The sequence below is a fragment of the Hyla sarda genome, chromosome 4 (assembly GCF_029499605.1).
Source record: "Hyla sarda isolate aHylSar1 chromosome 4, aHylSar1.hap1, whole genome shotgun sequence".
Taxonomy (NCBI): domain Eukaryota; kingdom Metazoa; phylum Chordata; class Amphibia; order Anura; family Hylidae; genus Hyla; species Hyla sarda.
Window position 1 is genome coordinate 396,477,756 of NC_079192.1, and position 26,635 is coordinate 396,504,390.

Here is a 26,635-nt window from a genome sequence, read left to right on the forward strand (position 1 = left end):
GGAGCAAATCCCCATAGCAAACATATCCTGCTCTGGACAGTTCCTGACATGGACAGAGGTGTCAGCAGAGAGCACTGTGGTCAGACAGAAAGGAAATTATAAAAGAAAAGAACTTCCTCTCTATACAGTAGAGTATACAGTAGTATACAGTAGCTCTCTATACAGTAGTATACAGTAGCTGATAAGTACTGGAAGGATTAAGATTTTTAAATAGAAGTAATTTACAAATCTGTTTAACTTTCCGGCATATGTTGATTTAAAGAAAAAAAAAGTTTTTTGGAGCAGTACTTTAAAGGGGTTCTCCACCATGAGGTGATTTTAGTACGTACCTGGCAGGCAGTAATGGACATGCTTAGGAAGGATCTGCGCTTGTCTTGGGGATAAATGGCTATGTTGTGAGATTACCAAAACACTGTGGCTAGCTGTTTGTGAACTGGTATTTCCTGTTTCACTTTTCTTTTTTTGACTACAAATCCCACAATTCCATCTGCCTCCCTCCCACAAATCAGTCACCCCACCCATTGAAACATAAAAGAGCTGCATCCATTCAAAAGACCTGTGGTTTTCAATCAGGGTGCCTACAGCTGTTGCATTAGTTGCAGATTGATCACTCCACCCATTGAAGCAGACAGGCTCTCTGTCATCAGCTGACTAGTGATGTCAGGTCTCGGCCACATTGCAACCTGGGAAAAATCTGAGACAACAGTCATTTTGTATGCTGGTAAAAAAAAATATTGGAGTGAAAATCACAGAAGGATTGTGAGAAAACCGTGACACACAGGTACAGACATTATATTATGAACTACACTAACTTTACAGCCCCTGTAGCATAGTCAAATAAAAAAAAAAATCCTGGAATACCCCTTTAAGTCCCTGCAAGTATGTGAAATACTGTATAAATCTGTATGCAGAGAGCTTCTTCTAGTAGGGTAAGCAGGGGGACCAGTTTAGTGTTAGGCCACAAAGGCTCATCACCCATGGTAGTAACAATACTGTATTCATCAGGTACATTACATGACAGACTCCATAAGTATTATCTGGTTTTACCGCTATTAGATCTGATAAAACCTTAATCTTTTTCAGGCCACTTTTTAGATGGGGAACAGACACAAGTGAAGGACGTGGCTCATGAGGAACTTTCTGCGCAGCTTGAATTTGACAACATGGATCAGATAAACTGGGAAGAAAGCAGTCAAGAGGCCCAAGAAGAGGACGTGAACACCCAGTTCTATAACTTGATAGATGCTTTGGGGGCAAACAAATTTTTGGAAGAGTAAGTAGAGTACATCATGGCTTCAAGTTTTAAAATGGTTTGGATAATCCCTAAACGGGTACATTTTGTAACCTTTTCTTATGAACCAGTGGACTTGTTATGGGACAAATAGCAGCAAATATCAAGGCTTCTTAGAATGTTGGCGTGCCAAGCGAAGTATCCGTCATCTATCACTTGATCATTTCTGAGTGTACTAACCATTACTTCGCATATTTGATGACTATTGGTGACTATCTGGTATATAGAAGTGCGCTGACCCTCCCTCAACAAGTCATATTTGAAGAAATAAGGATTGGGCATGTTGGACCTTAAATGGATTGTGCGCTGCCCTGACTTTCGGAGCTCTGCTCACAGCGTCCGGAAGTTCATTACTCCGAACGCTGTGTGCGGGCTTCCGTGTTCGCGGCCGCCGGGCGTGATGTCACGCCTGGCCTCTCGCGACGTCTCGCCCACCCCCTCATGACGTCTCGCCCGCCTCCTCAATGAAAGTCTATGAGAAGGGGGCACGACCGGTGTCACGCCCCCTTCCCATAGACTTTGGTAGAGGGGGCGGGCGAGACGTTAGGAGGGGGGCCGCGAACACGGAAGCCCGCACACAGCGTTCAGAGTAACGAACCTCCGGACGCTGTGAGCGGAGCTCCGAAAATTAGGACAGCGCACAACCCCTTTAATAGTGTTGAGCGGCATAGGCCATATTCGAATTCGCGAATATTCGCGAATATATGGGCGAATATTCGTCATATATTCGCGAATATTCGCATATTCGTTATATTCTCGTTTCATTTTCACATATGCTGAAATTCGCGTATGCGAAAATTAACATATGTGAATACCAACATGTACAAAATTAGTATACGTGAAAATGCGCATATGCGGAAATTAGCATATGCTAATTTTCGCATATGCGAAGTTTCGCGCGCCAGTCTCACACAGTAGTATTAGAGCCTTCTTTACACCACACAAGCTGGAAGCAGAGAGGGATGATCACTGTGATGTGTACTGTGAAAAAAAAAAAAAACAAACAAAAAAAACCGAATATTTGTAATTACGAATATATAGCGCTATATTCGCGAATTGCGAATATTCGTGAGCAACACTACCCTTTAACCCCTTAAGGACGGAGCCCATTTTCACCTCTAGGACGAAGCCCTTTTTTGGAAATCTGACCACTGTCACTTTAAACATTAATAACTCTGAGATGCTTTTACTTATTCTGATTCTGAGATTGTTTTTTCTTGACATATTCTACTTTAACATAGTGGTAAATTTTTGTGGTAACTTGCATCCTTTCTTGGTGAAAAATCCCCAAATTTTATGAAAAAATTAAAAATTTTGCATTTTTCTAACTTTGAAGCTCTCTGCTTGTAAGGAAAATGGATATTCCCAAAATTTTTTTTTGGGGATTCACATATACAATATGTCTACTTTATGATTGCATCATAAAATTGACGAGTTTTTACTTTTGGATGACACCAGTAGTGTTGAGCGGCATAGGCCATATTCGAATTCGCAAATATTCGCGAATATATGGATGAATATTTGTCATATATTCGCGTTTTATTTTCGCATATTCAAAATTTGCATATGCGAAAATCAGCATACAAAAATTTTCACACAGTAGTATTAGAGCCTTCTTTACACCACACATGCTAGAAGCAGAGAGGGATGATCACTGTGATGTGTACTGTGAAGAAAAAAATAAAAAAATAAAAAAACAAAAACGATTATTCGTATATATTCGAATATATAGTGCTATATTCGCGAATATGCAATATGCGCAAATAAAAGTCGCATTGCGAATATTCGCGAGCAACACTAAACACCAGAGGGCTTCAAATTTAGTGTTGAGCTGCATAGGCCATATTCGAATTCGCGAATATTCGCGAATATATGGACGCATATTCGTCATATATTCGCATATTCGTAATAGTTTGTCTTATTTTCGCATAAGCGAACATTAGTCTAAACAAAAATTCGTATATACGAAAGAGAAAAAAAAAAATCTACTTATGCGGAAATCAGCATAAGCGAACATTTATTGCAAGTGGAAATGCGCATATGCGAACAATCTCCATATGAGGAATTTCGCATATGTGAACATTAATGCAAGAGGAAATTCGCATATGCGAACATTCACTTATGCAAGCATTAACATGAGTAAAAACGTCCGCATAATTCGTATATGCGAAAATAAGCATATGCGAACATTGATGTAAGCTAAAATTCGCATTTATGAAACATCTACATATGCGAAAATTAGCATGCGAACAGTAATACAAGAGAAAATTTGCATATGCGAACATTAACATAAGCAAAATTTGCATATGCAAAGTTTCGCATATGCGAATTGTCTCTTGCGTTAATGTTCACATAAGTTAATTTTCGCATATGTAGATTTCCGCATATGCGAAAATTTGCACACCAGTAGTATTAGAGCCTTCTTTACACCACACAAGCTGGAAGCAGAGAGGGATGATCACTGTGATGTGTACTGTGAAAAATAATAAGAAAAAAAAATTAATAATATTCGTAATTACGAGTATATAGTGCTATATTTCCGAATATTCGCGAATATGCGATATTCGCGAATAAAATTAGCATTGCGAATATTAGCGAACAACACTATTCAAATTCAGCAGCAATTTTCCAATTTTTCACAAAATTTTCAAACTCACAATTTTTAAAAAACGAAAACGAACAAAACAAAAAAAAACTCAATTTTTGGTTCTGCACATGTCTATTGTGCACCCCCAGAGCACTTTGCGCCAACATATGGGGTATCTCCGTACTCGGGAGAAATTGCGTTACAAATTTTGGGGGGCGTTTTTCCCGCAGCTCAAATTTGTAGCAGGGAACTCACTGTAATCTGCCGCCAGTGTGAATGTAGCCTGTAGATTCACACGGGAGGGGGGTCAAAACTACAACTCCCCGCATGCACTGACAGACCATGCATGCTGGGAGTTGTAGTTTGGCAACAGCTGGAGGCACACTGGTTGGCGATTAATGACGAAAATGTGTATGAAACATAAAATATGCACGTGAATTTAAAGGGGTCCTCAGGTGGAAAACTAATTTTTGCAAATCAACTGGTGAACAGAAAGTTATACAGATTTGTAAATTAAACTCCTATTAAAAAAATCTTAATCCTTCCAGTACTTATCAGCTGCTGTATGATCCAGAGGAAGTTGTGTGGTTCTTTCCAGTCTGACCACAGTGCTCTCTGCTGCCACCTCTGTCCGTGTTAGGAACTGTCCAGAGCAGGTGCGTATCCCCATAGCAAACCTCTCCTGCTCTGGACAGTTCCTGACAGGGACAGAGGTGGCTGCAGAGAGCACTGTGGTCAGACTGGATAGAACTACACAACTTCCTGTGGAGCATACAGCAGCAGATAAGTACTGGAAGGAATAAGATTTTTAAATAGAAATAATTTACAAATCTGTTTAACTTTCTGGCCCTCGATTATTTGAAAACATTTCCCCCCCCCCCCACCGGAGTACCTCTTTAAGCTATGTGATCATAACCAACAATTACAATGACGCAGGCCTAAATCAACGGACGACCGCCTCAATGTCCTTTATTCTATCTTGACATAATTTAACTTTGGGTAACAATTATAGTCCAAATCTGATGCAGAGAATATAGGAGACAATTAACAAAATTTTCTGTTTGTTACATGGCGGTCTATTCTGCCAGGCAGCAATTACGCCAACCCTCGTAATGACACGACGGCGAGCAGGAAATAAACCAGACATTTTCCCCCCATTTGGGGCCGAGCGCATTATTGGCTTCGCAATCGTTTCACCAAATGATTTCCATAGTAAAAGACGTAATTTGCTTTTTTACTAAGCATTGCGATCGGTAAAAACGTTCTCATCTCTTAATAATGCAAGTCATTTTACGGGACGTGTTCTACTGGGCCTGTTGTGTAAACGGTATGAGATGTAAAATTATAGGAACAAAGTCATTTAGGAGATGATACGGGCGGACGTAAAATGGAAATTTAACCTATATTGTGAAATTGCCTGCTCTGATGCAATGTTATGGTATACTGCAGTGTTTTCAAAGCAGCATGTCTCCAGCTGTTGCATAAAACTACAACTCCCAGCATCCCCGGACAGCCTTTGGCTGTCCGGGGATGCTGGGAGTTGTACTTTTGCAACAGCTGGAGATATACTGTTTGGAAAAAAAATTAGTTTTGTTAAAAAAATGTGTTAAGTAATATTAGGGTTATGGTGGCTTCATAATAATAAATGGCCATTATTGTTTAAACAACTTTCCTCCTTTGCCTATGTGATTCTTAACATTTTTGTAATTTACTTCATTTACCAAAAATTACTCCTTACCCCAGTAAAAAAACAAACAAACAGCCTTAAAGTCTTGGCCACTAGGTGTCTCCCTGCTTTGCAATCTGCTGTCTACTGCCTGTTGTCGGGGGAAAGCTGTCTCTAGCAACAGGGAGACCCAGGACAAAATACAGGATTTGGGGCGGGGTTGAGCTTAGCATCTGCTATGTGCAGGAGAGAGAGCCTAAGAAAGCCTGGACTGTGTACCTTCAATCTAAGCCAGTCACAAATGTAAATCAAGGCTTCCTTTTAATCTCTGATCACCCATAAAGCTCAGGGTAGCCATCCCTTGTGTAAAATCAATGTACCCACTACTGTATGTCCACAGTGCTTCAGTGTAATCTTCCCCTCCCTTCAGCTTCCCAGCAGCTGCTAGTATAACCCAATATATTGCAGCTACTTTTTCCTGCATTTTTTGCTGACATAACACCTTAAAAACCCAGCACATGAGTAATCCCTTCCCCTTCCATGTGCCATCTATAGTACTATACTGTTTAAATGACCCTCCTGGGACAGTGCCACATAGTCAACTTATGCAATTTCACTAGCCTTTGTCATGGCATAGCAGTAAGGACAGAGTGGTGTGCTGTTCTGTTGCTGGCTAGGCAACTAAGGGAGTAAGTACCTATGTGTGTACTAGTGGCAAAAAGCCCAGTTCTGGCCCTGTCCCACTGGAAATTTAGAGAATGAGAAAAAGCTGAGGGTATCCACAGGGGCTTAATAACAGCAGTGAGAGCACTATAGTCACCTTGTCACCAATCTGATGGCTATTCTAACAAACATGCACAGGTTTTTTTAAAATATTTTAAAACAACATGTACACTTTTTTCCATGTCAATTTTATGTCAGCTTAAAGGGGCTTTTCCGCTCCTTAACATCTCATCCAAAGTATAGGGGATAAGATGTCTGATCGCCACTTGGACCGCCGTGATCTCCGGCGCAGCGTCCCAGTCATTCGGTGCACGGAGCGAACTCTGCTCTGTGCCGGATGATGGGTGACCACAGCTGTCACACCCACTCCATTCATGTCCATGGAAGGAGGCATGACTGCTATTTACTAGCCTTCACACCCCCTCCCATATACATGAATGGAGGGGGCGTGGTGTGACACCCTGAACATGGAAGCTTCAAACTTCCATGTTCAGAACGCAGCGGTGCCCACCCAGAGATCGTAGGGGTCCCAGCGGCCGGATCCCCGTGATCAGACATCTTATCGCCTTTTTAGATAGGGGATAAGATGTTTAGGGGCGGAGTACCCCTTTAAATAGATTGTCCAGTGTCTGTTTGTTAAAAGGGTCTCCTGTCTATAAGTTGGTCACAAAGTGTCCTACTGCTAGGGCCTCCAGCGACATTTTATGATCTGTGGGGAACCTGGCCTTAAAGGGGTACCCCGGTGCTTAGACATCTTATCCCCTATCCAAAGGATAGGGGATAAGATGCCTGATCACAGGAGTCCCGCCGCTGGGGACCCCCGGGATCTTGCATGCGGCAATCCATTTGTAATCAGTCCCCGAAGCCTGTTTGCTCCGGGTCTGATTACTGGCGACCACACGGCCGACGGCGTGTGATGTCACGCCTCCGCCCCCGTGTGATGTCACGCTCCGCCCCTCAATGCAAGCCTACAGGAGGGGGCGTGATGCTTCGGGGACTGATTACAAACTGGGTGCCGCGTGCAAGTTCCCGGGGGTCCCCAGCGGCGGAACTTCCACGATCAGGCATCTTATCCCCTATCCTTTGGATAGGGGATAAGATGTCTGTGCACTGGAGTACCCCTTTAAGTGTTCAGTTTACTGCAGCGCCACCACAGGGAAAATTAGGTATTGTGCAGCGCCCATTTATCTCAATGGGTTGTTAATGCTGGTCCGAGAGAGAGAGAGACGTCAGATCCCCATGGGGCTGATAGGTCACCAATAATAAAAATGTGCACATATGTGCCGTGACGTACCAATCCCTAATTTAAAAAAACTGCAGATTTTCAATACTTGCTGGGAATTGTAGTGTATGACAGCCCTAATAGGCGAAACAAACTGACTACATATTACTCATTTGATCACCTTCATCAAAAGCCAAATGACAAGGATATCTTCTCCATTGCAGTGAGAACACAATAAAACGCTTGTGGATGGATTTACGGAAGGACGAGCCTCACCTGCTCCCAAGTTTTGAAGAATTCCTCACCAGAGTCTTCTCACAAATCCAAGAAGCCAATGAGGAAAAGAACGAAATGGAGTGTGCACTCAAAAAGTGAGTAAACTCAATGAACTGTTAAAGGAATGGATGGATGAGAAAGAAGCAATTTAAAGTGTTAAAGGGGAATTTCAGGATATTTTTTATTTTTTATGCTACAAGGGCTGTAAAGTTAGTGTAGTTCATAATATAGTGTCTGTACCTGTGATGTTGGCATCGCAATTCTTCTGTGATTTTTGCCCCAACATTTGTTTTTAACAGCATAAAAAATGACTGTTGTCTCAGGTTTTCCCAGGTGTTAGTGGTGCCTGAGACATTACATCACTAGTCACGTGTTCAGAGGGAGCCTGTCCTGCTTCAATGGGTGGGAGGGAGATCATTCTGTGAGAATTTCCAACAGTAGGAGGCACCCTGGTCAGAAAACACTGGTCTATTCCATTGAAGGGAGCACAGGTGTGTTTCAATGGGTGGGGTGGCTGATGTGTGGAAGGAAGAAAAGTGACCTTATACTTACAAACAGGGAATCATGGGATAAGTAGTTTGAGAGAACAAACGCCAACAGAAAATAGCCAGTTCACAAAAAGATAGTCACAGCATTATGGTAATCTCACAACATAGCCATTTAGCCACAAGACAAGCGCAGATCCTTCCTAAGCATGTCCATTATTGTCTGGCAGGTATGTACTAAAATCACCTTATGTCGGATAACCCCTTTAAACTTAAGTGAACAAATTGTCAGAGTGGATAAGTGTTAGGCCCTGTTTACATTGCACTTTTCCTGACATATATGAGGGATGTTAAAAAAGTTTCGGCATATGTATAAATATGATAAATGTTTTACTGTGTGCTTCCCTACTTATGCTTCCCTACTTATGAAAAGAAACAGTATGCCTACGCATGCCAGACTAGCATATGGTAAGTGGACACTGTCCAACTGCTGTGACCTTGGCATTGCGTGCCCCTTGGTCTTGGTCTACGAGGAGGCATGAGAACATTAAACAGTATGATCAAAGACAGTCCTCACACTATATATTTCTTTAAAGGGGTATACTGTGTTTATACATCTTATACCCTATCCAAAGGATAGGGGATAAGATGTATGATCGCTGGAGTCCTGCCACTGGGGACCTCAGCAATCTCGGTGCAGCCCCCGGCATTCTGTGCTGGGTGCTGGCTCCGAGACAGGGAGGTGACGTCACAGCCACGCCCCCTAGTGACATCACGCCACATGAAATGAATGGAGGGGCGTGGCGTGATGTCACGTCTCCGTCTCGGAGTCAGCGCCCAGCACAGAATGCCGGGGGCTGCACCGAGATCGCAGGGGTCCCCAGCGGTGGGACCCCTGCGATCATACATCTTATGCCCTCTCCTTTGGATAGTGGATAAGATGTATAAAGCCGGAATACCCCTTTAATACAGCAAATGTGCAGCTTAACAAGTAAGACTATGATAGAGAAGTGAGGTTAACTGTATAGCACACAATACCCAAGGTGCTGGTAGCTATAGTATGTAGAATGTGAAAGGTGCAATCCTCTATTGAACTCTATGGGTTATCCCAATATGCAAAAAGGATGCAAATGTAGTGTATTAGAGGTGGAATGGCGAAAAAGAGATGAAAACAAAAAAAAGAAAGGAAAAAAGAATAAAATGAAGAGAAAAAAAAAGCGATTTATTTTTTAAACTAAATAAAAAATGAAAAAGCAGGTGGTATGTCAGGAACAATATAAATGATGATGAAATCAATAATGCAATATGCGCTGTTCACATTAAAGGACTAAACAATTTTGCTGGTTAAAATACACACATACAGTAGAGTGGATGTCGCAGGGCCCTTGCGGCTCCACCTGAACAGTATATACTACACAAAGTAATAAAATGGTGTATAAAAAAAATAAAATAAAAACACTATGGCCCAGATTTATCAAAGAATGTCTTTGGTAGAGCTATTTTCCCATGTTTATTTGGGTGGTGGGTTTGACTAGCGTGCTGTAATGTCCGTTTATTTGTTTTTGTATTTTTCTGTTTAGGTGTGTATTCACACACTAGTTTGTCCAGAGCAGTTTGCTATTCCACCTGGATAGGGAATAGTTAATGCTCTGAGCAAATGAGAACTCGGGTGGAGTTATTTAGCCAGAGTAATCCTGCCTTCTGCTGCTGGTTATTGAGTGCAATACTACTATTGTCTGTTTGTGCAATATTCTGACTATGTCTGCTTGAGCATTTATCTTGTCTTTTTATCTGGGTTTTTATCCATGGTTATATAGCATGCTCCTTGTATTTTAGTCTGTGTCACTTTAGTTGGTTCTAGTATTATGTCTGTTCAGCTTTGTCGGTGTTCGCACTGTGTCTGAGTCTAGCTTGTACCCTGTGCTCTGTCTGTTATATTCTTGTTCGGTATTCTGGAGTCTATTCAGACTCATCCGGTTATAGTCCAGTTTATATGTTCTGTGTCCCAGTGTGAACAGTCTCCTATATTTATATCCTGTTTGGTTGGTTCTTCCCCTATCCCCTTCATCTCCTGGATTCTGCTGTATACTCATATCATGCCTAGTCTTCTTCATTTTTATCATGTCTGCCGTTTATCTTATATCTGGTTTTGTGAACTGTTTGTTAATTCACTATATTCTGTTCTGTTTGTGAGTTATATTGTGAGTATTTGTATTCTGTCTGGTATATCTGGATGTCTAGTAGTTTTCCGTTTCTGGCCTGTGACCGACTATGCATATTATTTTTATTCAAACAATGCAACGCGTTTCACCGCAGGTGCGGCTTCATCAGGCATGCCTGATGAAGCCGCACCTGCCGTGAAACGCGTTGCATTGTTTGAATAAAAATCATTCTTCTACCTACCTGACGTGTCCACTTCTGACCAGCGCCGCTGAATCTCATCACCTCCAGAAGTCCTGTTGTTGCTATTATCTCACTCAGCGAGCATACAGGGGCAGGAGTAGTGTGTCGTTCACGGTGATTGTGGATGGCGTCCGCGTTGGTATCAGTCGCGCTCAGTGCAGGAAAAAAGGCGCTGAGTTTGAATACTGACCAGTACAGGGAGCAATCCGTGCTTTTGTAGAGTAGTCTTCAGAGCAGCCAGGTCACACTCACAGGGTGATAGGGGAGAATGGGGAATGTCTAGACGCGTTTCAGAAGGCTCCTCCTTTCTTCAGTAGCTAAGGATTGTTGGGGGTAGTGGTCCTTATAAACCATACTAATTGGTCCAGACAAACAAGTGCAAATAGGTGAAATGCATTCAGAGGAGTAGGCTAGAGAGACAGAGATAGTGTGGGAAAAACAGAAATGGAGTGGTGGAACAGTGTAGGGATATGTACATCAGAGGGTTCGTGACAAGGTGTCGGTGTGAATTCTTCTATGAAAGTAATTATGTTGTGTTGTTTTTTTTAACAACACTGTTATATATATATATATATATATATATATATATATATATATATATGTATATATATATATATATATATATATATATAGATAAACATAATATGATATATCTAACTAACACAAGCTAGAGGGCACTGCTGTGGAGAAGGACCGATCCCTATAGCACCGCTGTATGTCAGCATGTACTGTGGAGGCTAGCGTTCTGTCACTGTGGGCAGCGCGGAGTCCTAGTGCCTATGGGTCCAGAGGTGCTGGGAACCAAGAAACCCGAAGTCACTCAATAGCATACATGAAAACACAAAAATGTACCCGCACTCACCGCAAGGAATTAGCAGACCGACTTCTATGGCATCTCGGACAGATCCGGCTTCAGGCTGGTAGCAGGGCACGCAGAGTGGAGGCGACTGCCAGCAAAGTTTTGCGCAGGTCGCGCTTCTTTCGGCCTCGTATACGAGGCCGGAAGAAGCGCGACCTGCGCGACACTTTGCTGGCAGTCGCCTCCACTCTGAGTGCCCTGCTACCAGCCTGAAGCCGGATCTGTCCGAGATGCCATAGAAGTCGGTCTGCAGGACCTTAGGTTACATGACTCATGTTAATTCTAGTAAGATGTGTTGACGGACCTTTGGAGGTCTCATGTGTGGTCACATGGTTAGACCATAATTCCTTGTAAAGTGAATGACAGATGGTATGGACCAATGAGCTCAAGGCCAGCCCCTGCCTATATAAGGGAGCTGCCAGCCAATCCTCGCTCTCTTGCTCCTGAGCTGCAAAGCAAGCAGCATATCTCTTGGGTGCCAGACAATCAGAGAGAGAGGAGTTCCGTGTTACTTACAAAGACAAGCTTAGGCCTGAAGCCTGCCAGCCTCAGCCTGAATCTAATCGTGAGTTACGATATCAATCCCCGCTAAAGCTAGTGTGACTGCTGGACCTAAACTCGATCCCCTAAATCCAGCGGAACAGCACTTATTCCTTTTCTAAGCTCTAGAAACTCACGAGGTCCCAACCAACTGTCAAACTCCAAATAGACTCTTGTAAAAAGACTGTTCCTGTTTAATGTTGCATAAAAGTTGCAGTAAAGATTCCGACAGTTTTATGAAAACCTCCGGTTGTTGACAATCATTTATTATACCTCCCTATCGTTCTTGGGACGGGTGGCGATAGGACAAGCATATACAGAGGAGTCCACACCCTGGCATCACGAGTGATAAAGGTTAAACAAGCACCCTTTAGTTACCGCACAGCTACACCCCATATACCCTACAACCCCAGGCAACCACACATAGTAAAGAGGTGATGTAAGGGATGACGTGTGAAATATTGGGATGCGGAGGCATCGAGGTGTGTATGAAAAATGGAATCAATATGTACAGTATAGGACATAAAAATATATTAAGTATCTTATATACTTTATATGTAGTGGCAATGTAGCAAAGAAAATTAGAGTAGAGAGATCTAAAGGGCCTTCGCAGGCTTACGCTATGCGGGACCATTCACAAAAATGTTTTCCACTTCCATTTGTCAGGAAGATCGCCACCTACGACAGTGAAATTCAGAATTTATATGAAGAGATGGAACAACAGATAAAAACCGAGAAGGAACAATTTCTAATACAAGTAAGTTTTGATGTTTTTGTTCTATTGGATATGAGTCACTTTTCTGCCATCGTGTCCATTGACCTCGAAATATCTCTTTTTCTTACTGTGTGGGCCAGTAGCTGTGACAATATCTGTTTTTATCTTCTGCCTTTGAATAAGGACATTTCTGTCCGGGGGAGATAATAACTATACCTAGTAGAAGTCATGGCTTATTATATCGTATATTTCTTATTGTACAAATGTAGGACATTTCTTTACCCTATATTCTCCACTGACCTATTAGACCGTCCAGTCCGGCCTACCCTCAGAAACCCATGTACTCTATTACACCCAACAATGTTTTTTATAGAATCATTCCACATTGTATACTTTAATTTCTCATTTATTATTCATCCTATAAAAGATGATATATAATTAAAATATCAAAAATTACATAATACAGCACAATGGAGGAAGTATGCAGATCAGTCACCACAATAAATGCCACTGAGAGGTTAAAGGGGTACTCCATTGGAAAACACCAAATAGTACAGAAAGTTAAACAGATTAGTAAATGAAAAGAGAAGTAGCCAACACATCTACCTAATACACGGGTGCACGCTGCTGTGGCAAATACAGAGTATATAAAAAAGGAAGGTTGCAGCAGCACACTTGGTCAAAAAATGGAGGCTCTTAGCGCACCTTTTGATCAAAACGTGTCCCCCCATCCACCACGCCTCATTTTGGATGGGACACTAACACAAATTCTGAGCCTAACACTCATAACACTCACCTCTGTTGGGCATATAGCCTCTGACTGGGTGAAATGCTGGATCCATTATCAATTTAAAACACCTCCTGTGAAAAAGGGGAGGGGTGCTTGGCTACAGAGGGTGCCATTCCCCCTGAGGGCACCCCTCAACTTTTTCAGAAGAGGGGTTTTAAATTGATAATGGATCCAGCATGTCACCCAGTCAGGTGAGTGTTAGGAGTGTTAGGCTCAGAATTTGTGTTAGGGTCCCATCCAAAATGAGGCCACCTCCGCGTGGTGGATGGGGGGACACGTTTTGATCAAAAGGTGTGCTAAGTGCCTCCATTTTTTGACCAAGTGTGCTGCTGCAACCTTCCTTTTTTGTATAGATTAGAAAATGACTTCCATTTAAAAATCCCTTCCAGTACTTATCAGCTGCTGTATACTACAGAGGAACTTGTGTAGTTCTTTTCAGTCTGACCACAGTGCTCTCTGCTGACACCTCTGTCCATGTCAGGAACTGTCCAGAGTAGAAGCAAATACCCATAGCAAACCTATCCTGCTCGGGACAGTTCCTGATATGGACAGAGGTGTCAGCAGAGAGCACTGTGGTCAGACAGAAAAGAAATTCAAAAAAGAAAGAACTTCCTGTGGACCTTATAGCAGCTGATAAGTACTGGAAGGATTAAGATTTTTAGATATAATTAATTGACTAATCTGTTCAACTTTCTGGCACCAGTTGATGTTTTCCACTGGAGTACCTCTTTAAGTGAAAAACTTTGATCATTTCATGATAATGGTACCTAAGAAAGGGTGGGATATCTTAGGCAGCAAGTGGACATTCAGTTCTGTTGGAAGCAGGAGAAACGGATAGGTGTAAGGGTCTGAGGGACTTTGACAAGGGTCACCTAGTAGAGGCCAGACAACTGGGTCAGCGCATTTCCAAAATGGCAGGTCTTCTGGGTTGTTCCCAGTATGTAGTGGTTAGTACCTAGCAATGGTGCTCCAAGGAAGGACAATTGGTGAACCTAGAACTGGGTCATGGACTCCAAAGGCTCCTTGATGCATAAAGAGTGAAGACTAGTCCATCTGGTTTGATCTCACAGACAAAATGTTGAAAAAGCTCCTGGTAGCTACGTATCTTGCTGTGTATGGGTCTCCTGGTAACTACGTATCTTGCTCTGTATGGGGCCCCTGGTAGCTACGTATCTTGCTGTGTATGGGTCTCCTGGTAACTACGTATCTTACTCTGTATGGGGCCCCTGGTAGCTACGTATCTTGCTGTGTATGGGTCTACTGGTAGCTATGTATCTTGCTATGTATGGGTATCCTGGTAGCAATGTATCTTGCTGTGTATGGGTCTCCTGGTAGCTACGTATCTTGCTATGTATGGGGCCCCTGGTAGCTACATATCTTGCTGTATATGGGGCTGTGTAGCCACATACTGGTGCCCACAAAGTGCCCAAATTGACTGCTGTCTACCACCAGAAGTTCCTACAATAGACACATGAGTTGAACTATGGAGTAATGGAAGAAGGCGGCCTGGTCTGAGGAATTATGTTGTCTTTATAGTCATGTGGACGGCTGGGGGTGTAAGCATTACCTGAAAAACAGATGGCACCAGGTGCCCTATGGGAAGAAGACAAGCCAGCAGAGGTAATGCTCTGCTGGGCACCTTGATCCTGGCATCATGTGCTTATTACCAAGTCCACCCCTTCATGGCAGTGGAATCCCCTAATGGCAGTGGCCTTGGCAGGAACGTGGTGGTGACTTGGCCTTCATACCCCACGATCGATCATCTATGGAAACAGTATATAAAACGAGCCTAATCCATGAAGGACATACGTGATCTGCTGCTGATGTCCAGGTACCAGATACAACAGGACACCTTCACAGGTCTTGTGGAGTCCAGGCCGCCATGACAGGTCAGAGCTGTTTAGGCAGCATGAAGGGGACTAATACTCAATATAAGGCAGGTGCTTTTAATGTTATAGATGATTAGTTCATATATCTTCTGTAATGTGCTGTAGTATGGCGGTATGCAGTTTTAGCTCAAAATGGTCTATATTTTAATTTCACATTATATTTTATTTGATGAATATTAAAGTTAAAATTTTAATTATACTTTGGCCTGGTTCTGCTAGCCTTGTAGGTGTAAAATATATAGGCCAATAGTTGACTTCAGCTTTTTTCTTTTTTCAGTCATTTATACTTTGCGTGCCAGAAAATGGTGTATATTATTCATAGATAGGCTCATATTTTGATAATGTATCCAGCAAGTATATAATAAAGGGGTATTCCAGGCAAAAACTTTTTTTTATATATCAACTGGCTCCGGAAAGTTAAACAGATTTGTAAATTACTTCTATTAAAAATTCTTAATCCTTCCAATAGTTATTAGCTTCTGAAGTTGAGTTGTTTTTTTCTGTCTAACTGCTTTCTGATGACTCGCATCCCGGGAGCTGTGCAGTTCCTATGGGGAAATTTTCCCATCATGCACAGCTCCCGGGACGTGACATCATCATAGAGCAACAGTTAGACAGAAAACTTCAGAAGCTAATAACTATTGGAAGGATTAAGATTTTTTAATAGAAGTAATTTACAAATCTGTTTAACTTTCTGGAGCCGTTGCATTGAGGAGGGGGTTTGTTACAGTGTGTCACCCCAGTAGTAAGGAGATTACATGAGGAGCAGGTCTGTTACAGTGTGTCACCCCAGCAGTAAGGAGATTTTATGAGGAGGAGGTTTGTTACAGTGTGTCACCCCAGTAGAAAGGAGATTACATGAGGAGGAGGTTTGTTACAGTGTGTCACCTCATAAGTAAGGTGATTACATGAGGAGGAGGTTTGTTACAGTGTGTCACCCCAGTAGTAAGGAGATTACATGAGGAGGAGGTTTGTTACGGTGTGTCACCCCAGAAGTAAGGAGATTACATGAGGAGGAGGTTTGTTACAGTGTGTCACCTCATAAGTAAGGTGATTACATGAGGAGGAGGTTTGTTACAGTGTGTCACCCCAGTAGTAAGGAGATTACATGAGGAGCAGGTCTGTTAAAATGTGTCACCTCAGCAGTAAGGAGATTACATGAGGAGGTTTGTTACAGTGTGTCACCCCAGTAGTAAGGTAATTACACAAGGAGGAGGTTTGTTACAGTGTGTCAGCCCAGAAGTAAGGAGATTACATGAGGAGGGGGTTTGTTACAGTGTGTCACCCCAGTAGTAAGGAGATTACATGAGGAGCAGGTCTGTTAAAATGTGTCACCCCAGCAGTAAGGAGATTATATGAGGAGGAGGTTTGTTACAGTGTGTCACCTCATAAGTATGGTTATTACATGAGGCGGAGGTTTGTTATAGAGTTTCACCCCAGTAGTACTGAGATTACATGAGGAGGTTTGTTACAGTGTGTCACCGCAGTAGTAAGGAGATTACATGAGAAGGAGGTTTGTTACAGTGGGTCACCCCTAGTGTTGAGCGGCATAGGCCATATTCGAATTTGCGAATAATCGCGAATATATGGACGAATATTCGTCATATTCGCGAATATTCGCATATTCGTAATATTCTCGTTTTATTTTCGCACATGCGAATATTCGCGGGTGCGAAAATTTACATATACGAAAATTTGCATGTACAATAACTTAACATAAGCTGAAATTCGCATATGCGTAAATTAGCATATACAAATTTTCGCATGTACGAAAATTCGCACGCCAGTCTCACACAGTAGTATTAGAGCCTTCTTACACCACATAAACTGGAAGCAGAGAGGGATGATCACTGTGATGTGTACTGTGAAAAAAAACAAAAAAAACCCGAATATTCGTAATTACGAATATATAGCGCTATATTCGCGAATATTCGCGAATTCGCGAATATGCGATATTAGCGAATAAAATTCGAATTGCGAATATTCGTGAGCAACACTAGTCACCCCTGTAGTAAAGAGATTACGTGAGGTGGGGGTTTGTTACAGTGTGTCACCTCATAAGTAAGGTGATTACATGTGGAGGGGGTTTGTTACAATGTGTGACCCCAGTAGTAGCTGATTACTTCTGTAGTGTTGCTCGCGAATATTCGCAATTCGAATATTATTCGCGAATATCGCATATTAGCGAATTCGCGAATTTCGCGAATATAGCGCTATATATTCGTAATTACGAATATTCGTTTTTTTTTGTTTTTTTTTTCTTCACAGTACCCTCTCTGCTTCCAGCTTATGTGGTGTAAAGAAGGCTGTAATACTACTGTGTAAGACAGACGTGTGGAAATTCGCATATGCGAATTTTCGTACGCGGTAATTTTGTATATGCAACTTTTCACATATGTTAATTTTCGCATACGTGAATATTCGCATATACGAAAATAAAACGAGGGTATAGCGAATATGCGAATATTCGCGAATATATGACGAATATTCGTCCATATATTCGCGAATATTCGCGAATTCGAATATGGCCTATGCCGCTCAACACTATACTTCTGGGATGACACCCTGTAACAAACCCCCTTCCCATGTAATCTCTTTACTACCGGTTTGACACACTGTAACAAACCCCCTTCCCATGTAAAGAGATTACATGAGGAGGAGGTTTGTTACAGTGTGTCACCCCAGTAGTAAGGAGATTACATGAGGAGGAGGTTTGTTACAGTGTGTCACCTCATAAGTAAGGTGATTACATGAGGAGGAGGTTTGTTACAGTGTGTCACCCCAGTATTAAGGAGATTACATGAGGAGGAGGTTTGTTACAGTGTGTCACCCCAGTAGTAAGGATATTACATGAGGAGAAGGTCTGTTAAAATGTATCACCCCAGCAGTACGGAGATTATGTGAGGAGGTTTGTTACAGTGTATCACTTTTGGATGTTCGCATGTGAGTATATGTGCACATGCGAATATTCGCAAGAGTGTAAATTCGCATATGTGAACATATTTACTTCGCAAGTGCAAAAATTCACATATGCGAATATTCATGTATACACACATATGCGGATATGCGAATAGTTAATTATGCGAAGATTCATGCGAATGTTCACATATGTGTAAGTACAGACATGCGTATATTTATGTAGGGGGAAATATACACCCATGCGAATATTAACATATGCGAATATTCACACGTTCACCCAAGATTGTACAAGAGGAGGAGGTTTGTTACAGTGTGTTACCCCAGTAGTAGCTGATTACATGGGGAGGAGGTTTGTTACAGTGTGTCACCCCTGTAGTAAGGAGTAGTGTTGAGCGGCATAGGCCATATTCGAATTCGCGAATATATGGACGAATATTCGTCATATATTCGCGAATATTCGTCAAAATCGTAATTTACTTTCGCAAATGCGTAATTTTACATATACGAAAAATTAGCATATACAAAATTAAAATAAGCGAAACTTCGCATATGCGAAAAATAGCATATGCAAAATGTTCGCATATGCGAAAATGCGCACGGCGGTCTCACACAGTAGTATTAGAGCCTTCTTTACACCACACAAGCTGGAAGGAGAGAGGGATGATCACTGTTATGTGTACTGTGAAAAAAAAAAAAAAAAATGATATTCGTCATTACGAATATATAGCGCTATATTCGCGAAATTCGCGAATATGCGATATTCTCGAATAATATTCGAATTGCGAATATTCGCGAGCAACACTAGTAAGGAGATTACATGAGGAGGGGGTTTGTTACAGTGTGTCACCCCAGTAGTAAGGAGATTACATGAGGAGGAGGTTTGTTACAGTGTGTCACCCCAGCAGTAAGGAGATTTTATGAGGAGGAGGTTTGTTACAGTGTGTCACCCCAGTAGTAAGGAGATTATATGAGGAGGAGGATTGTTAAGGTGTGTCACCCCAGAAGTAAGGAGATTACATGAGGAGGGGATTTGTTACAGTGTGTCACCTCATAAGTAAGGTGATTACATGAGGAGGAGGTTTGTTACAGTGTGTCACCCCAGTAGTAAGGAGATTATATGAGGAGGAGGTTTGTTACGGTGTGTCACCCCAATAGTAAGGAGATTACATGAGGAGGGGATTTGTTACAGTGTGTCACCTCATAAGTAAGGAGATGATATGAGGAGGAGGTTTGTTACAGTGTATCACCCCAGTAGTAAGGAGATTACATGAGGAGCAGGTTTGTTACAGTGTGTCATCCCAGTAGTAAGGAGATTATATGAGGAGGAGGTTTGTTACGGTGTGTCACCCCAGAAGTAAGGAGATTACATGAGGAGGGGATTTGTTACAGTGTGTCACCTCATAAGTAAGGTGATTACATTAGGAGGAGGTTTGTTACATTGTGTCACCCCAGTAGTAAGGAGATTACATGAGGAGGAGGTTTGTTACAGTGTGTCACCCCAGTAGTAAGGAGATTACATGAGGAGCAGGTCTGTTACAGTATGTCACCCCAGCAGTAAGGAGATTTTATGAGGAGGAGGTTTGTTACAGTGTGTCACCCCAGAAGTAAGGAGATTACATGAAGAGGAGGTTTGTTACAGTGTTTCACCTCATAAGTAAGGTGATTACATGAGGAGGAGGTTTGTTACAGTGTGTCACCCCAGTAGTAAGGAGATTATATGAGGAGGAGGTTTGTTACTGTGTGTCACCCCAGAAGTAAGGAGATTACATCAGGAGGGGATTTGTTACAGTGTGTCACCTCATAAGTAAGGTGATTACATGAGGAGGAGGTTTGTTACATTGTGTCACCCCAGTAGTAAGCAGTAGTGTTGCTCCCAAATATTCGCAATTCGAATTTTATTCGCGAATATCGCATATTCCCGAATTCGTGAATATTCGCGAATATAGCGCTATATATTCGTAATTACGAATATTCGTTTTTTGTTTTTTTTTCACAGTACACATCACAGTGATCATCCCTCTCTGCTTCCAGCTTGTGTGGTGTAATGAAGGCTCTAATACTACTGTGTGAGACTGGCGTGCGAATTTCCGCGTATGCGAATATTTGTGTATGCTAATTTTCGCGTATGCGAATTTTCTTTTATGGTAATTTTATATATGCAAATCACGTATGCGTAAATTAACATATGCGAAAATTAACATATGCGAAAATTAGCATATACATTAAATAACATAAGCGAAATTCGCATATGCGAAAAATAGCACACCGGTCTCACACAGTACTATTAGAGCCTTCTTTACCCCACACAAGCTGGAAGCAGAAAGGGATGAATCACTGTGATGTGTAATGTGAAAAAAAAAATAAAGTAAAAAAAACAAACAAAAAAACGAATATTCGTAATTACGAATATATAGTGCTATATTCGCGAATAAAATTTGCATTGCGAATATTCGCGAGCAACACTATGTATGAATTCCTCCATATAGTGACTGAACAGTAGGGCAAACCATGAGAACATATTATCACCATTCAGTAATATTGCCATACTGGGACTAAATAATACTGCCATACTGTTACTGAATAGTGTTGAGCGGCATAGGCCATATTCGAATTCGCGAATATTCGCGAATATATGGACGAATATTCGTCATATATTCGCGAATATTCGCATATTCGTTATATTCTCGTTTTATCTTCGCGTATGCGAAAATTAGCATATGCGAAAATTAGTATATGCTAATTTTCGTATATGCGAATTTTCGCGCGCCAGTCTCACATAGTAGTATTACAGCCTTCTTTACACCACACAAGCTGGAAGCAGAGAGGGGTGATCACTGTGATGTGTACTGTGAAGAAAAAAAAAAAAAAAAAAAACGAATATTCGTAATTACGAATATATAGCGCTATATTCGCGAAATTCGCGAATTCGCGAATATGCGATATTCGCGAATAATATTCGAATTGCGAATATTCGCGAGCAACACTATTACTGAATATTATCACAATGCCATGACTAATTATTATTAATATAAAGTGACTAAATAATACCACCAGACCATACCACCAGATTAATACACTGGGAGCAAATAGTATCCCCAAATTATATCTGAATATTACCTACTGTGTTTACATAATAGTGCCACACCATATACCAATATTATCATACAATGGTGGATTAATATCACTGTACTGTGACTAAATAGTGCAATCATATGAGCACCGTTGGGGGGATTTATCAAAATCTGTGCAGAGGAAAAGTTGACCAGTTGCCCACAGCAACCAATCAGATTGCTGCTTTCAAGAAGCAAAGCAAAAATGAAAAATAAAAGAAGCAATCTGATTGGTTGCTATGGGCAACTGCACCACTTTTCCTCTGCACAGGTTTTGATAAATCTCCCCACATATAAAGGCTGAATAAAACTGACTGAACAATGCTCTATGCTGTGACCATCTTCCAACTATTGCCACCATTAGTGATGTCGCGAACATAAAATTTTCGGTTCGCGAACAGCAAACGCGATCTTCCGCAAATGTTCACGAACCGGTGAACCACCATTGACTTCAATGGGCAGGCAAATTTTAAAACCCACAGGGACCCTTTCTGGCCACAAAAGTGATATAAAAGTTGTTTCAATGGGACTAATACCTGGACTGTGGCGTGCTGGAGGGGGATCCATGGCAAAACTCCGATGGAAAATTACATAGTTGATGCAGAGTCTGGTTTTAATCCATAAAGGGCATAAATCACCTATTATTCCTAAATTCTTTGGAATAACGTGCTTTAGCCCCCTTTAGGCAGCACATAGAGCCCCCTTTAGGCAGCACATAGAGCCCCCTTTAGGCATCACATAGTTAGATCCCCCCCTTTAGGCATCACATAGTTAGATCCCCCCCTTTAGGCAGCACATAGATTCACCCATGTTAGGCAGCACATAGTTAGAGCCCCCCTTTAGGCAGCACATAGAGCCCCCCTTTAGGCAGCACATAGATTCCCCCATATTAGGCAGCACATAGTTAGAGCCCCCCTTTAGGCAGCACATATTTAGATCCCCCTTTAGGCAGCACATAGATTCCACCATATTAGGCAGCACATAGTTAGAGCCCCCCTTTAGGCAGCACTGGTTTTATTTCAAAGCAAAAAAAGGTATTTTTTTTTTATTTGAACAACTGTCACACCAAATGTGATTTGCACTAGTGTGAAAATGAGCAAAAAAAAGGTTGCCAGCGGAGTACCCCTTTTAAGCAGAGGTCCCCAACCAGGGTGCCTCCAGCAGTTGCAAGACACACGGACTGAACTTATAGCCCTTTTAATACTGTAGTTAGTTGCTTGAAGGAACTTAAGTTTTACACTGGAGTACCTCTTTTAACCAGCGTTTCCCCCCAACCAGGGTGTCTCCAGCTGTTGCAAGACACATGGACTGATATTTGAGCCCTAAAAAGGGCTTTTTTGGGTGCTGTCCTTAAAGCAGATGTTACACTAGTGCTTTAGGAGTAAAGTGGACCCTGAATACACCACCTAGCAGCAACCTTGCTATCGCTTTCCCTATACAGCAGGAGCAGCTTCTCTGTCCCTCCACTTTCTAAGCCTGCAGCATGCCGAATGAAGGTAAAATGGCGTCAGTGCAGGAGGTAGGAGGGTCTGGAAGGGAGGGACTGCTGCTGATTGGCTGTAATGTGTCTGCTGACTCTGACTCACAGGGTCAAAGTTTACCGCAATGTTAAAGTATAGGGGGCGAATTGAACTTCACATATGTTCGCCCGGCGATGCGAACGCAAACATGCTAAGTTCGCCGGGAACTGTTTGCCGGCGAACAATTCGCAACATCTCTAGCTACCATACTGTTACTGAATATTATCAGCATATAATGACCAAATAATACCACCATGCCATGGCCGAATATCATCGTAATGAGACCAATTCTTACCACCATAGCATGACTGAATAGTACCAACATACCATGACCAAATATTACCACCATATAGTGACTATCTTAAAGGGGTTGTCCAGCGAAAGAAACAACCTGTGTGTGGTGTCAAAAAATATAATAATGGAACTTACTAATATAATGTTATTAGCCACAGTGCAGAGATCTTCCCTATCAGCTGTGCTTTCTCCCTTTTAGGCTGTGATGTTACCTCACAGGCTGTAAATACAAAGCTGCTGTCCCTACTTCCCCTCCCCTTCTGTCTGATCAGGATAAGACCAATAATGTAAAGGAGGAAGCTGGTATTACTGTTCATTAGATAAGGCAGCAGGAAGCCTTTCTCAGTCACAGAAGTTTTTGTCATAACAGGCTCACTGCTGCTTTATCTAATGAATCATAAATCTAATGAGCAGTAATATCAGAACCCCCCCCCCTTCACATCCCTGGCATTATCCCAAGCAGACAGGAAGGGAGGAGGGGCAGGAGTTCTCTACATTCACAGCCTGTGATGTGAAGTCACAGCTTACAAGTCAGGCAACTTAAGTGATATTGAAGATCTGTACACTATGGCTAATAACATTATATTATAATTTTTGACCACATGCACAGGTTGTTTCATTTGCTTGAAAACCTTAACCCCTAAGGTGCCAATACACCTTAGAATAAAGGGAGCCGAACCTGCCCACTTTGTCGGGTTTGGCAAAGTGTTGAAAGTGTTTGGCAGCCTCCAGATTCTAGCTGGAAAGAAGGGTTGGGCATGTTGGATTTTTTCCTCTCGCCCCTATTCTGGGAGAGATAAGCAGCTACCAAAGCAGTGTGGCTGCAGCTTACCCCTCCCCTCCCCATAGAGGAAACATGAACATTCAGCCATGCTGAACCTTCATGTATATACCGAGAGTTTAAAAGTGTTTGGCCATCATTACTGACATGCAGCATGCCTGTAACTATAATATCAGGTGCAGTCAGAGGCAGAAAAAACAACCCCTTTATTAGAAGTATTCCTATATTTACGTATATATCCTTTTTTGTTTGGCATAAACATTATTACAGACCAGAAACTATAAGCCACCATTACTTACTAATAAGAAATCATTTTTTATCTTTCTAATGCAGCTGGAGAATATGCGGGGGTGAGAGTTAATGGAACACTTGGGAGTTTTTTATTTTTTATTTTCAGAAAACACCACTTAATTGAGTCTTTGTACCGTAATATATTTTAAATGGATAAGAAAGCGTCCTGCGTCTATACCATCTCTCTGCTGAGCGTTGCTAACAGCAATGATTTTCTTTCTGCTTTGCTAATGGCTTTTAATGGAAGCCCAAGCAACGCATGAACAATGAAAAAAACAAAAAAAAATCTATAATGCATTTCACGTTGGATTTAGTCAATAACCCGAGAATTGTTCTTGTGATATTTTTCATATTTACCGAAACCCCCGGGCAAATTTAAAATACAATTGTGTATTGCAGCAATAAATCCAGAACATGTTGTTTCTTTAAGTATTATTTTTTTATATATTGTTTTTTTTTTATATTACTAGTACCAAGGTCCTTAAAGGGGTACTCTGGTGAAAAACCTTTTTTTTTTTTTTTTTTTTTTAAACAACTGGTGCCAGAAAATTAAACAGATTTGTAAATTACTTCTATTAAAAAATCTTGATCTTTCCAGTACTTATAAGCGGCTGTATACTACAAAGGAAATTCTTTTCTATTTGGATTTCTCTTCTGTCTGTCCACAGTGCTCTCTGCTGACACCTCTGTCCATGTCAGGAACTGTCCAGAGTAGGAGAAAATCCCCATAGCAAACATATACTGCTCTGGACAGTTCTTAAAATGGACAGAGGTGTCAGCAGAGAGCACTGTGGACAGACAGAAAAGAAATCCAAAAAGAAAAGAACTTCCTCTGTAGTATTCAACAGCTGACAAGTACTGGAAGGATTAAGATTTTTTAATAGAAGTAATTTACAAATCTGTTTAACCTTTTGGCACCAGTTGATTTAAAAAAAATGTTTTCTACTGGAGTACCTCTTTAAACACTTATTATTATTATTACTATTTTTATTAACCCGTAAAAAGGGCCAATTTTTATTTATAACTATTTTATTTTAGTGTTGAGCGGCATAGGCCATATTCGAATTCGCGAATATTCGCGAATATATGGACGAATATTCGTCATATTCGCGAATATTCGCATATTCGTAATGTTCTCGTTATATTTTTCGCATATGCGAACATTTGTATGCACTAATATTCGTATATACGAATTTTTGCTTATGATAATGTTCGCATATGCACATTTACGCATACGCGAATTTGCACGTATGTTAATGTTCGCATATAAAAATTTTCGCGTATACAATTTTTAGTTTGAATATGCAAATGTTCGCATATGAGCATGTTTTGGTATGCATTCATTTTGCTTATGTTCGCATAAGAAAATTGTTCGTGTACGTTTATGTTCGCATATGCGAAACTAAGACGAGAATATTACGAATATGCGAATATATGATGAAAATTTGTCCGGATATTCGCGAATACGAATATGGCCTATGCCGCTCAATAGTGTTGAGCGGCATAGGCAATATTACGAATATGCGTACAAATATTCGTCATATATTCGCGAATATTCGCATATTCGTAATAGTTTCGTTTTATTTTCTTATATGCGAAACCTTCGCATATGCGAACATTCACATATGCGAAAATGCACATATGCGAAAATTCGCACACCTGTCTCACACAGTAGTATTAGAGCCTTCTTTACAACACACAAGCTGGAAGCAGAGAGGGATGATCACTGTGAAAAAAAGAAAAAAAAACAAACAAACGAATATTCGTAATTACGAATATATAGCGCTATATTCGCGAATATGCGATATTCGCGAATAAAATTTGCAGTGCGAATATTCGCGGATAAAATTTGCATTGCAAATATTCGCGAGCAACACTACCGCTCAACACTACTGCCTATTGATTTCTGTTGGAACTGTGTGTAATTCCTAAGTTCTCCTGTAAGGGCGCTGCAGAGAAATGGAACACTTGCTGTCACTTTACAACTAAGAAAAAGGACTTGTTACAGGGAATGTTACATTCTTCATAGTTGTGTTTTATGTTCTTTTTAGGACACGGAGAAGTTCCATACACGCAGCCATATTCTGGAGGAGAAGCTGCAGAGCAAAGAGCAGGAGCTGGAACATCTCGCCCAAAAGCAAAAGAGGGTACGTATATGCATGACTACTAATATATAAACGATTCCTTTATCTTTTTTTTTTTACATTTTTTTTATTTAAAAAATGGGAAAAGGGGGTTGGGGTGATATGAATTTTTATCAGGGGACTGGCTTTT

At 41.3% G+C, this 26,635-nt stretch overlaps 1 protein-coding gene across 3 annotated transcripts in view; it reads left to right on the forward strand.

Moving 5' to 3' along the window:
• Positions 1-26,635, forward strand: part of CRACR2A (calcium release activated channel regulator 2A) — a 115,082-nt gene that overhangs the window by 44,100 nt on the left and 44,347 nt on the right. For all 3 annotated transcript variants that reach the window (XM_056569505.1, XM_056569506.1, XM_056569508.1), the window contains 4 exons: positions 1,084-1,273; positions 7,714-7,860; positions 12,719-12,809; positions 26,413-26,508. In XM_056569505.1, coding sequence (XP_056425480.1) covers positions 1,084-1,273; positions 7,714-7,860; positions 12,719-12,809; positions 26,413-26,508 — 524 coding nt within the window. The remainder of the gene's footprint in view (positions 1-1,083; positions 1,274-7,713; positions 7,861-12,718; positions 12,810-26,412; positions 26,509-26,635) is intronic.